At 36.1% G+C, this 12409-nt stretch overlaps 1 protein-coding gene across 1 annotated transcript; it reads right to left on the bottom strand.

Moving 5' to 3' along the window:
• Positions 1-6988: 6988 nt before the first annotated feature.
• Positions 6989-12029, bottom strand: LOC113295567 (persulfide dioxygenase ETHE1 homolog, mitochondrial-like). The gene is made up of 10 exons (XM_026543899.1): positions 11600-12029; positions 11346-11474; positions 11124-11231; positions 8547-8681; positions 8093-8134; positions 7903-7962; positions 7767-7820; positions 7525-7549; positions 7328-7417; positions 6989-7236 (listed from the first exon to the last, which is right to left on the bottom strand). Exons 1-10 carry the CDS (start codon positions 11831-11833, stop codon positions 7229-7231), a joined length of 885 nt encoding a protein of 294 aa, XP_026399684.1. The 5' UTR covers positions 11834-12029; the 3' UTR covers positions 6989-7228.
• Positions 12030-12409: the final 380 nt, after the last annotated feature.

The raw sequence follows: 12409 nt of genomic DNA, 5'->3' as shown, positions 1-12409 counted from the left end.
CTTGCATACCCATTCACAAACTTATTCAACTGTTTAAGTATGGGTTCTTAAGTTTGCATACCCATTTTCAAAATGATTTAATTGTTGAAGCCCGAGAACCAAGTTTGCGTACCCGTTCGCAAACGGTTTCGACTGAATTCGGTTAGGAGTTAAAGTTTGCGTACCCGTTTGCAAAATGTCGTCTTGTGACCAATGTGTGGAACTTAAGTTCACGTACGCGTTTGAAAACTTAAGTGCTTCAATTTATTAAATCGGTTAAGTATGATTTCATACTCATGAACAAATACATTTATAAATTAAGTAATGCAATCTATGCAAACCGTGGCTAAAATGTTCATGAACTGATTCTTTTGAATCAATCCGATTTTGCTTCAATCGTGTCTTGTATACTTCTATGAGAATATAAACAATTGAACAACTCTATGAATAACACAATTAGATTCATTTGATTATCAATTGATTTAGAAGTGTTAAGATGAACAAGGTTAAGAGAAAAGTGTTCATATGGCTAACTTCGACTAACTGTTATTGAGCCAACTCAATATACACGTTTAGGTACGGTTACCCATATCCAAATGAAGGTATATTTCATTTGTGTGTAACAAGCTAAAAACTATCTAACGGTGGAAAGATATTAGCTTGAATCTAACGGTGAAACAATATTATCTTGAATCTTGAATCAGGTTTCATCTAACGGTGAATATTGAATGCTTTGTTACCAAGGTAACATTGATTGCAAACCCTGATTTGAAGACTATATAATGGAGAACTCTAGCAACTTGGAAACCTAATCCCCACACCTCCTGTGTGATACTAGTTGCGACTAGAGTCGATTCTCCTTTAACCCAGTTTTTTCCTAAAACCATTAAAGGTTAACGACTTAAAGACTTCATTGGGATTCTGAAGCCAGACCCAACTATTTTCTCTGTAGTTGTGTGTTCTGATCTTACTTTGTTTTATCGTATTGAGTACTATCTTCTCTAAGATTTTCTCGAGATTTATCTCCGATAGGTAAGATATAAAAAGTAATCACAAAGCTCTTCATCTCATTCTTTGTGATTCCACAATAACTTGTTCTACTACCATATAGTTAAGTTATTGTGAGGTGATTGATATTTCTAGGCTATTCTTCGGGAATATAAGACCGGATTATCAATTGGTTCCTGTTCACCTTGATTTATCAAAAGACGGAACAAAAACTTCGTAGGTACTTCTATGGGAGACAGATTTATCTATTCTAATTGACTTTTCTGTGTGAGACATATTTGTTTATCAAGTCTTCAACTTTGGGTCGTAACAACTCTTAGTTGTGGGTGAGATCAACTAAGGGAATCAAGTGTGTAGAGTCCTACTGGGATTCATAGGCGTAAGGAACGCGACTGTACCATAATCAGTGTGAGATTGGTTAGGTCTCAACTACATTCCAGTCCGAAGTTAACTTGTCGTAGGCTAGAGTCTGTAGCGACTTAATACAGTGTGGTGTTCAAATCTTGACTAGGTCCCGGGGTTTTTCTGCATTTGCGGTTTCCTCGTTAACAAAACTTCTGGTGTCTGTGTTATTTCTTTTCCGCATTATATTTTCTATATAATTGAAAATATCATAGGTTGTGCGTAGTTCAATCAATTGGTAAATCCGACCTTTGGTTGTTGATTGAAATTGATTGACGCTTCGATATTGGTCTTTGGTACCATCCAAGTTATTTCTCATATTGATCCGGCTCACAGATTCCTATATGATCGATTGCATATTGATTTGAGAAATTGAGATATAACTCTTAGATATATTTTCCTTGATTGAGTCTGAATGCCTAGTTGATTTTCTTGGAATTATATTGGAGTTAGTTCATACAGATTGCCTAAACGAAATATTGGGTGTGGTTGTTAGACCCCCGCTTTTTCACTAGCTTTTAGAGAATCTGTTCGTCTCTGTCTCCGTGTCCGCGTAGCTTCGTGTCCACATTACCATGTCCGCGTCAGTGCTACCTAACAATGAAACAATAAATTAAAGTTGAATTTGATATTACTGAAACTAAAATAACTGAAATAGAAAACGATTTAAGTCGGATAGATTAACATAAATGGCACCCCAAACGGATACACCACCCCTTACCGGAGGCATCAGACAGGGAGACCCTTTATCTTCTTATATATTTTTTTAATTTGTACAAAAATGCTGTCCACAAACTTGGGCAATTTAGAAGCACAAAATCTTGTAAGAGGGCTAAACATTTCGCAAAAAGCTCCTCCGATTTTGCATTTGATGTATGCGGACGACCTGCTAATGACTTATAAAGCATCTCGGGAAAGCAGTGACCACCTCCCAGACTCCTTCAAGCCTACATCTTTCAACAGGTCAAAAAATCAACACAACAAAATCCACAATAATCCATCACCCAAGACTGCAACAATTTCAGCTGGACAAAACCAAAGAATTCTTTGACATGCCAACATATACAACCCCGCCAATATACCTGGGAGTACAATTGAAAAACAAGAGAACCTCCAGTCATATTTTTGAACCACTCCTTCAACGGTTAGCACGAAAGGCGCAAAGATGGACGATTAAATGTCTTAATAAAATGGGAAGGTTAGTACTCATTAAAACCTCTTTAACACTTACCTCAAACCATCTAATGCAAACACAACTATTCCCTACCTGTATACACAAAAAGATATATCAAATAGCTAGGAATTTTTTCTGGGGCCATGATTCTTCAGTTAGAAAACTCCAACCATTAGGATGGACCAAATAGTACAAACAAATAGCAATAGGAGGTCTCGGTATCAGGAAAAGTATCCAACACAATAAAAGCCTGATTGATGAAGAGAATCTGGAATATTCACAACCAACCCAATTCAATTTGTTCCAGATTATACAATGAGAAATATCTGCGTAATAAACCGATTTTTCAGGAAAACACTCCAATTCCTTCCTCATCCAGCCCCCAATGGGAACAAGTGGTTTCCCTAATACATACACTGCAACAATTCATCTTTCGTAGAATCAGAAACGGTTTAGATACTCTTATCCAAAAAAATTGGATACCTCAAGTCCAAAACATTGACCCGGCACACTGCTACCCAATCCAATTAGTGGCTGATCTCATTGACCCTATTACTCACACCTGGAATCAAGATCAACTGAATCAGCTACCACCAGCTGCAATCCCACATATCATCAACATCCACATTACCCAAAACATGCCTCGGGACAAAATCCTTTAGCCACACTCAAAATCTGGAAAATACACAACTGCCACGGGCTACAAATGTCTAATTCAGCAAGACAACCATCACAACCTAGACCCTCTCCCACCCACTAAATTCCTGTTGAAATTACCATGTCCACCAAAAATTCAGCTTTTCTTATGGAAAGCTATAAACGAAGGTCTTCCGACCTTTTCTATTTACACTGTATCAATCTCACCAGATCCAACCAATGCCCCCGCTGCAACACTAACCCAGAAACAACGAAACACATGCTTATTCACTACCCAATAGCGGGAGCTACCTGGAACAACCTCTTATCTAGTCTATCAACAACCCACACCAATATCTTCTCCTATATCACTATAAACAATCAATCAACCATTTCAAAAATCTTACAGCAAGCTATCCATATCCCATCTATATCAACTATTTGCTTTCTTTTCTGGATCCTCTGGACATCCAGAAATGAATTGGTTTTCAACCATCACCATACAACTAAGGATAACATTCTGGCACAGACTTGGAAGCAACAACAAGAATCCGAATGGGCAAAAAAGGTATTACCCCCAATTTTACCCGGAGATACACCGGTTAGAGCCACTACAATAAATACTAGAACAACAAAAACAATACTAATAGGTTGGAACAGATCGGAGCCAAATTAGATAAAGATCAACACAACTGGGGCTGCTAGAGGGAATCTAGGAATGAAGGGAGCATGTTTTATTTGAAGGGATTCGAATTCTCAGATTGTTATGGCACTATCACAACCTCTAGGAATAACTACGACTCTAGTAGCATAAACGTGGGAAACTCTCCTGGCTTCAAGGAAAGCGACGGAAAGACAATGGCCAAAATTTATCTTCGAAACATACTCATAAAACTTGATGCGCTTTATAAAAACCGACCCGGAAGCCCCATGGTACATTGCATAAATGATTTCTGAAATCAAGCAGAAAATTCGACAAATTCCACGATGTGTTATTCAACACAACTATGAGAAGGAAATCAAGCGGTAAATGGTTTAGCAAACTACGGAGCGGATGAAAGCCAAGCGAGAAACTTATCGACAACAATATGGGACCACACAATCCTACTATTTATTAGCCAAGTTATTTCAGATGACTCCGTGGGCACAAGATATCCACGTGTAATACTCTCTAGTTCTGTTCCCTTTGTTTACATGCTTAAAAACAAAGCAAAAATTAGTTGGATAGAGCCACTCGTTCTACAAATTATCCAAATACATACGTACACCTCAAGTCACTTAAAGATCCTTTTTATCTTTCAAAGGACATCTGCAACTCTTCTTGTACTTCTTTAAGTTCCCTTTTGCCTATCCAATCCGCAATATAATTATCGATGCAACTTCTTTGGGTCAAAATTTAAGTTAAATATAAATCATCTTTGAAGCTCAATGGCGAAAACATCATCAAGTATCGAAATTGGGGTAATTCTAAAAAACACCGCATGAGTCATTCTCATAAACTATTATATTAACAGTTGTAATGATTGAACCAAAACTTATTTATTATTAACTTGCAGAATGTTAGCAAGGAAATTACCTATCAAATTTGTTCAAACCAAAATATTAGTCAATAAGTTGCCCATTTTTATACTCCAAATGTTAAAGATGCAATAGGCTTAGAAGTTTGGAAGCAAATACTGAAGATAATCCTCAAAGAAATTTATTGAGGTGCCAATATTTCACTTGCGGCAAATTCCAATAGTTTGATGAGTCTATCACGTTACCAAGGGGTTGTTCCAAGTGTGACACTCTTACGCACTGGGCCAAAGATTGTTCTGAAAGCATTTTTGAAGAAAACTACTACTGGTGAATTATACGAGCAGTTTCAAGGATTAATGAAGTTGGACATACCAACAATGAGAAGAAAATCAATATAGCAACTAAAATGTAGCAAACAAACATTGCAATTCGTAGAATGATGTTCAATATGTACTTCTAGAGTTAATTACTAGTGTGTTTCCTCAATAAATGAAATTAGTTAATGTACTAATTTCTTTGTCTGAAGATATACTTTGTTACTTACATGGTTTCGGGATCGTGTGACAAAAGGGTTTGACAAACCCTTTTGACAAAACTACTGGACCATTAAATGAAGATGATCTAAGGGCCCAAAATTTTGATGATGTGGTAATATAACTACTTTTTTCTCTCCTTTTATTCGGCTTAATTAGCCGAGCCAAATAAATCTCCAAACAAAAAACAGTAAAAAAATAGGATCAGGTTCGACTAACAAAAGGTTTTAACAAACCCTTTTGACAAAATATAATGATCATAGGATGTTTAAAATCCGACGGTCCAAATATTTGATGATTTGCCACATTATTCCGTTTTGGTTTGTGTTTGGGTGCGATTAGCTTTTGGATTCATATAACCTAAAACTTAAGAACTGTAAGCTTCTACTACCTACGTCTCTGCTCTCCCCTGACTATTGCTTAAACATGAAGAGAAACAGTTGAAGCTTCCCATCCTCATTCTTAAATACAACAATAGCTGCAAAAACCATCGCCACCCTTACTACCAAATCTTCTATAGCTTTCGGCCTCTCCCACCATTATCAACCCTTTTAAATAAATGAACGAAAGGACCAACTTTGCTCATCATTGATTACCATTTCAATATCAAACTCCCTTTTAAATAAATCAACGAAAGGACCTACTTTGTTCATCATTCATTACCATTTCAAAATCAAACTTTTGATTAATCACTGCTTTAAAACGCTCTAACCCTAGATTTGTTTTAGGATTGACAAAAATTTCAACCACTATTTATTTTGAATCCATTCAACCCACTACTCATTTCAGTAGTTTCTTTAATATCCTAGGGTTTTGATCAATTGGAAAGTTGCAAATAATGGACAATTCATATTTTCCAAGTTTGATAAAGCGAAAATTCTCCATTAAACTGTTTTCCCCATGTTCTCGGCTAAACCGGTAGTGGTTAAACCAAACGTAACCCAGAGACAAATGTTGAGCCATGTCATCAAAAATGTTAGCCGTTAGATATATCAGATCTAGTGATTACTATGTTTTGTTAAACACAATTCCCCCGTCCAGTTTTTCTCTCCTTTTATTCGGCTTAATTAGCCGAGCCAAATAAATCTCCAAATAAAATAAATAAATAAACACAATTCCGCCGTCCAGTAGAGCTGTTACTACAAGCATAGTAAAAAAATAAAAGTTGTGAGTTGTGATCTTTGCTCCCTCATACCACACATCATAGAGTCGGCCTTGATCTTCATCTAAGGTTCGAACATATACATTTGTATTGGACGTATGTTTTTCAATTGTTCTTCGCGTTCTTACAAAAATAACATGATATGTTATTTTTATTTTTATGGTGACATGTTCTTACATAATACTAGATCATATTAGAACTTATTTCACCACTAGATCATATTAGAACTATTTCACTATTGTTTAAGAAGCACAATATAATCTCGGTCTCCAAACACTATCATCCCATCTCACCGTTGTTGGTTCAAGAACTTTAAAATATGGTTGATTTCAAACAAGAATAACGCAGACAAAATTTCGTTTTCATAATCGAATCTATTCTTGTAATGCAAATGGTTAGTGGAGTGCTAATGGTAAGGTGTAATCTCAAGGGATGCATACAAAGATTATGACAACATCCATATTTTGACTTCTGGTGCCTGGAGGGCAAACCAATTATCATTGTTCTCTCTCTTCCGTTAATAACGAGTCTATTCATACCGTACATTTGTAGTTACTAATGATTATTATGATCACACAGCAAACTATAGTCTTCATTTCAAAGAAATAAACTGTGTATAACATCCCAAAGTTTTAAGAAAATCATATTTCACACGTGGGCAGTCTGATAAAAATAATCATCCTAACGTAATAACTCATAATAGAGGATGAGAACTGGTCACATAGCTGGTGATGAGAATTGGTCAGAGTTCATGTAGAACCTTTTTCAGATTAGAAAATGTAGTTACAATTTGTGCCGAATGCCCAACATGCATGCTTACTCATCTGTGTAACCCACAGAACAGTATTTATTAATCATTTCATACACAGCTGTTTGTTCGGAAAGAGTATAATTAACGAAGGGGTGGGTTTTAACCTGATAAAGGTTTAGTTACATCTTGTAACCCACAGACCATATTAGCAGGTACTGCTACATCCATCATTTTTGGATATGATAGTTTTAGATCTGTAAGTTGAGCAGTTAAAAGTTCAAATTAGTAGATTATTCAAGAATAGCAGAGTAACATATCTGTGATATATTTTCCATCTGTGCAAAATTATTTGTTGACTTACTTTGCATGATATTCTCGAATGTTTCCTGCAAAAGTAAAAAAGAAGAATTCAAGCTACGAGTGAGTGAGATGAAAGAAATCCAGTAATTCAAGGGGATATGGTGATAGAGGTGGCTACAAATTGTCAGAATCCACTCAACAAGGAGAGTAAACATGCCAATTTAACAGTCTGCTATTTACATTTCATAAGAAAAATTAGCTTCAATAAAATACTGGACGATTGCTTTGTGGTCAGATATTCACCTCATCTTTTGTTAGCCTAGGATTATAAAGCATCTCCTCTCCCACAGTACTTACCTGAAATACAACTACAGTCAATATTAAAGTGTAGACCAATATATAAGTGACCTCCAAACAAGAGTCGAGGGTATTTTCTCACAGTGAATCCTTTGTAGTCATGCGCCGGATACACAAGCGTGTTCTCAGGCAGAGAGAATATCTGAGGCACAAGATTTTCACCAAGTTGTCATGACACTATCATATATGTCAAAGCAGCATGCATATTTCTCATTTAGTAAGGAAGAAGAAAACAAAAATGAAAAAGCCTCTTCAGACTTCCATGTCCTTGCCTGTGAATGGACCGACTTATAGAGCTGAGATGAAGATCCTCCCTACAAAGAAAATATAAAGAAAATCACTTAGGTTCATCTTTCGGGAAGGCTTAGAAAACTAAAATTACCAAATTACAAATTCCTAACTACATCTTTCTTTGGATTTCACCCGTCCACACTCATGAACTATGTAGTTCAATGATCAAGAATTTAGAGGAGTCCCGACTTGAATATAGAACCATATCTTCACTAGAAATTGTGCATATTCATTGATAATTTGAAGTTTGAACCTGAACTCACATCTTGCCACATGATCACTTTGCTTGTTTAAAAGACTCCAAACAAATAAAGCTTGCCTGCTTGCTTGCTTTTCATTATAAAAAAAAAAGAAGAAGCCTGCTTGTTGGCCATACTTTCTTGCTGTAACCTTTGTACAAATAAGAAGCAGTTTATGAAGGAATGAAAACTGCACCTGAAGATCTGTTCTCCCACATCCACGTATCAAGAGGGCATCACCAGTGAAAGCCATCCTTGGTTGCGGCTGATCAGGCCCATCTCCCGTAACATATGTAACACAACCTAATGTATGACCAGGAGTAGCGCGGACCTGAGACAAATAAATGCATGTTTAATTCAGTTTTGCTAAACTACGGAATCGTTGCTTTGCACGTACACAATCCTAAAATGATATAATCACAATATCCTTAGCTCACTACAACCGCTTCACTGCTAACTACAACACTTCATTGGAACCAAATACGAAAGTGTAGAGTTAATCACAGGTTCTTGATATACCTTTCTGAGTTTCAAACTTACGAATGCATCTCAGAGTCCTTTTTGTAACAAGGGAGACGAGTAATGAACACACTTTCACATCATTTTGTTCCATACCCTTTATCCAGCAAAGGTTAATTCCAGATATATTCCTTGTATAAAGCCTAGTGCTTTGATGGAAGCAAAAGGGATGCCAATAATTCACTAACAGCTCACTCTCTTCTAGCAGTAGACCATGAGAAAGGAAATAAAAAACTTAGCTGCATTGGTCTTACCTTAACTAATCAACTATGTGCAGTTCACTGTAGGTTGCTAATCAACTATGTGCAGTTCACTGTAGGTTGCTAATCAACTATGTGCAGTTCACAGTAGGTTGAGTTGGTACTTGGAGTACTATCTACTCACAAACCGTTAAGGAACACAAATAAGTCTATCAAATACTGCAAGAAGTTGAGCTCAGCTAACAAAGTAGTTAATTTCTTTACGAGGTTGTTAATCTGACCTTGGTTATGTTCAACAATGATATCATTGACCATTGTTACATACTTTTAGCTACTTTCATCCAATGTAAATCACAAAGACCAGGAAGCATAGACATGAACTCTGCCTGAACAATTGTCACGCAGCAGTTGACTCCTACTTCTCCAAGATAAGATTTTACTACTAGCAGTGGAACAGAAAAACAAAAACCAGCCATTACTCGTAGTCTTCAGCATGAATCTTGACTCTTAAACCAAAGTTTACAGGCCCACTAAAACAAAATGATCATTTGCTGGCTATACATTGAGGTACAGGTGAATCAGGTGAGGAATTTCACAGTATGAAATCCTAGGCGCATGACTGAAGTACTAAACTGACTAATTATGCTCACTTTGTAATCCATATCTCACTAATTTCTGACCACACAAGCTACTTCCTTCTGCAGATAATCAGTGTATACCCGATGCTAGGTTCACCAGATACAGCTAGTTGAGACTTCTTTTGTGTAACTTTGTTATTATTACCAACTTCTTTTTTCTGGGTCTGCCTCTGGTTATGATATTGTGCAATGACACCACAAAGATAAAAAGGAGTACTACGTTCATCAGCCATACAACTAATCAGAATTAATATTTCAAACAAAGCCTCAATGGAATTCTCGTATTATACGCATAGTTTAGGAAATTGAGTTCTTTGACGACAATTCCATACTGCTCTGTTCAATCTAGTAATTACCAAAAGCGACGCGGACCCCAAAGACCTCATCTTAGTGGCATGACAAACAGGATATGGTCATAAATATTCGTATTATTTCGATTTGTAGGCTAACCAAATTAGCAATGACTCAGGGTGAAATATTTCCAATAGAGTAGCAACAAGATATGGTATAACGTGTGGCAGGAAAATAAATGACCCTGCATGACTTGCTGTTCATGGTGTATCAACAAGGAGAAAGATTGGAAAAGTTATTTATGAAGTAAAATAGGTGGTTCAAGTGCAGATTGAGGTGCTAACCTTAGAAGTCAGAAGTGAAGGCAGGAACAGGAGCTGGGAGGTGAGGAAACCTAGACGAGTCTAAAGTTCTAAACTCTAAAGTAAGGAACGTCACTGAAACTGATGGATAAACTAAACTACAAAGATCAGTTTTATTCTTACTGGAAGCTAAACTGTGGATAAACTACAGAGATCGGTTTGTATAAACTAAACTACAAAGATGGCTTGGAAGTAATAATGTCCGTTGATCATCTTCAAGCATAAAAGACAATGAAATTTCTCCATCTGTCAGAGAACTTAGTGATATGAAGCTGAGTAAACCTTTCTTCTACTAATTTTAATAGGCAAAAGCTCTCATCCCCTAAGAATCACAACCCTTTCTACTTCAGAGCGACTTCCCTCAAAGTTTTAAAGTAAGAACAGGCAATCGAAGTTCTAACTAAAAATTATGATCCGACTTCGAGTGATGAAAGCAAACCAGGAATACAGAAGAAGCATTCTTTCTAAATCTTTTTTATTTTTTTGAAGCATCGAATCATGTTTATCTCTAGATAGCATATTTGGTGTTTCTAGTTAAAAATTTAAAATTGTTGCACCTTGACAGTGTTTTAGTACCAAAACATTTATCATTACTGCCGCATCCAACTATATTAAGGACTCAAAACACCTCAAATTTTTGGATACTACACAGTTTCTATAAACTCGATCCCAGCACGAGACAAACACACTAGAAGTTTCATAATAAATACTGCTCAGTGCATCACACAGAAAAACGAAATTTGGTAGCATCTGCGAAAGTTACCTCTAGAAAAAGGTTACCAATCTGTATTTTATCACCATGATCAACAAACAAATCAGCTTTTGAATTGCTGGATTTCGAGATAATAGATTTCACACCATCAACCTTATTCTGCAGAAAATTTGGGTAATATCAAACAATCATGTACAATTCAAGAAGTGGTAAGATTGAAGAGTAGGGACATAAAACAAGCAAAATAAATTCAGAAAATAAGTTGATGATAACCTTTAACAAGCCAGTTCCAGTGACATGATCAGCGTGTACGTGAGTGTTTATAGCGTAAATTAGCTTCAATCCTAATTCTCCCACCAAAGAAATGTCTCTCTCTACTGTTTTGTCTACTGGATCAACCAACTGCATCAAAATTAACAAAAAAAAAAAAAAATTGGGGAAATTATCAAACTTGGAAACACTCAAAAATAACAAAGATAGCTAATAAAAAAAACAATAATAATAACAGGTAGAAGAAAAATACTTACCAAAGCCGGTTTATCAGGGTGAGTCAAATCAGCAAGTAGATACGTATATGTAGATGACTCCTTCTCAAAGAGTTGACGAAATAACAACTTTGAAGAAGAAGAAGAAGAAGATTCAGAACAAGTGGTGTAATTTTCCATTTGTGATCTAAACTTCTTGGTGGAAAAATCTAGGGTTTTATTTGAGATTTTATAGGCGCTGAAAATTGACGAACAAAGATGATTTAATCGAAGCATTTGGTACTTGAGTATTATCGAAGCAAAATATATTCAATTTTTCTATTCTTGTTATTAATTAATGATTGGGAATGTACAATTTTGTCACCATAAACGCTATCATCACCATTATAGTAGCAGTTCTGCTTCGCTGGTTCCTAATTCTGATCGAAATAAATAAACCGTCAGTCGTCACATTTGTATTTTCCTAGTTCTGCAATTTATTATAGTAATATAAGATTCTTATTTTTGATTCCTAACAGATGTTACAGATCCCCATTGCAGAAACCGGGCGTAACCGCTAACCCGACCGAAATTACAATAGTTGCCGCCAAACTGCCGTTCAGCTGACTACGTTGTATGGGTTAGATTTGGCAGATTAGACAAAAAGCGTTGCCATTACACAAAAAAAACGTTGTCTATTCTTTAACGCTATTTCTCTTTCCAGATATCAGCGTAGAGAAAATCAACTTTTCGTTGTTTGGTTCAGCGCAGATTGATTTATTTTTTGATCTGACGGCTGAAATGGTTTTTGTTTTCTTTTTATAAAAAGACTTTTATTTAATCATAAACGGAAGTTTATATTACATATGATAG

Source organism: Papaver somniferum, chromosome 1 (genome assembly GCF_003573695.1).
Source record: "Papaver somniferum cultivar HN1 chromosome 1, ASM357369v1, whole genome shotgun sequence".
NCBI lineage: Eukaryota > Viridiplantae > Streptophyta > Magnoliopsida > Ranunculales > Papaveraceae > Papaver > Papaver somniferum.
This window is presented reverse-complemented; position numbering and strand designations above follow the sequence as displayed.

Excerpts from the sequence above, each read along its gene's own strand:
- LOC113295567 (XM_026543899.1), bottom strand. The coding sequence starts at position 11,833 with ATGCTTCGATTAAATCATCTTTGTTCGTCAATTTTCAGCGCCTATAAA. Across the intron at positions 11,475-11,599 it reads ACCCTGATAAACCGGCTTTG|TTGGTTGATCCAGTAGACAA; the intron begins GTAAGTATTTTT and ends ATTTTGATGCAG. Across the intron at positions 7,550-7,766 it reads CTAGGCTAACAAAAGATGAG|GAAACATTCGAGAATATCAT; the intron begins GTGAATATCTGA and ends TTACTTTTGCAG.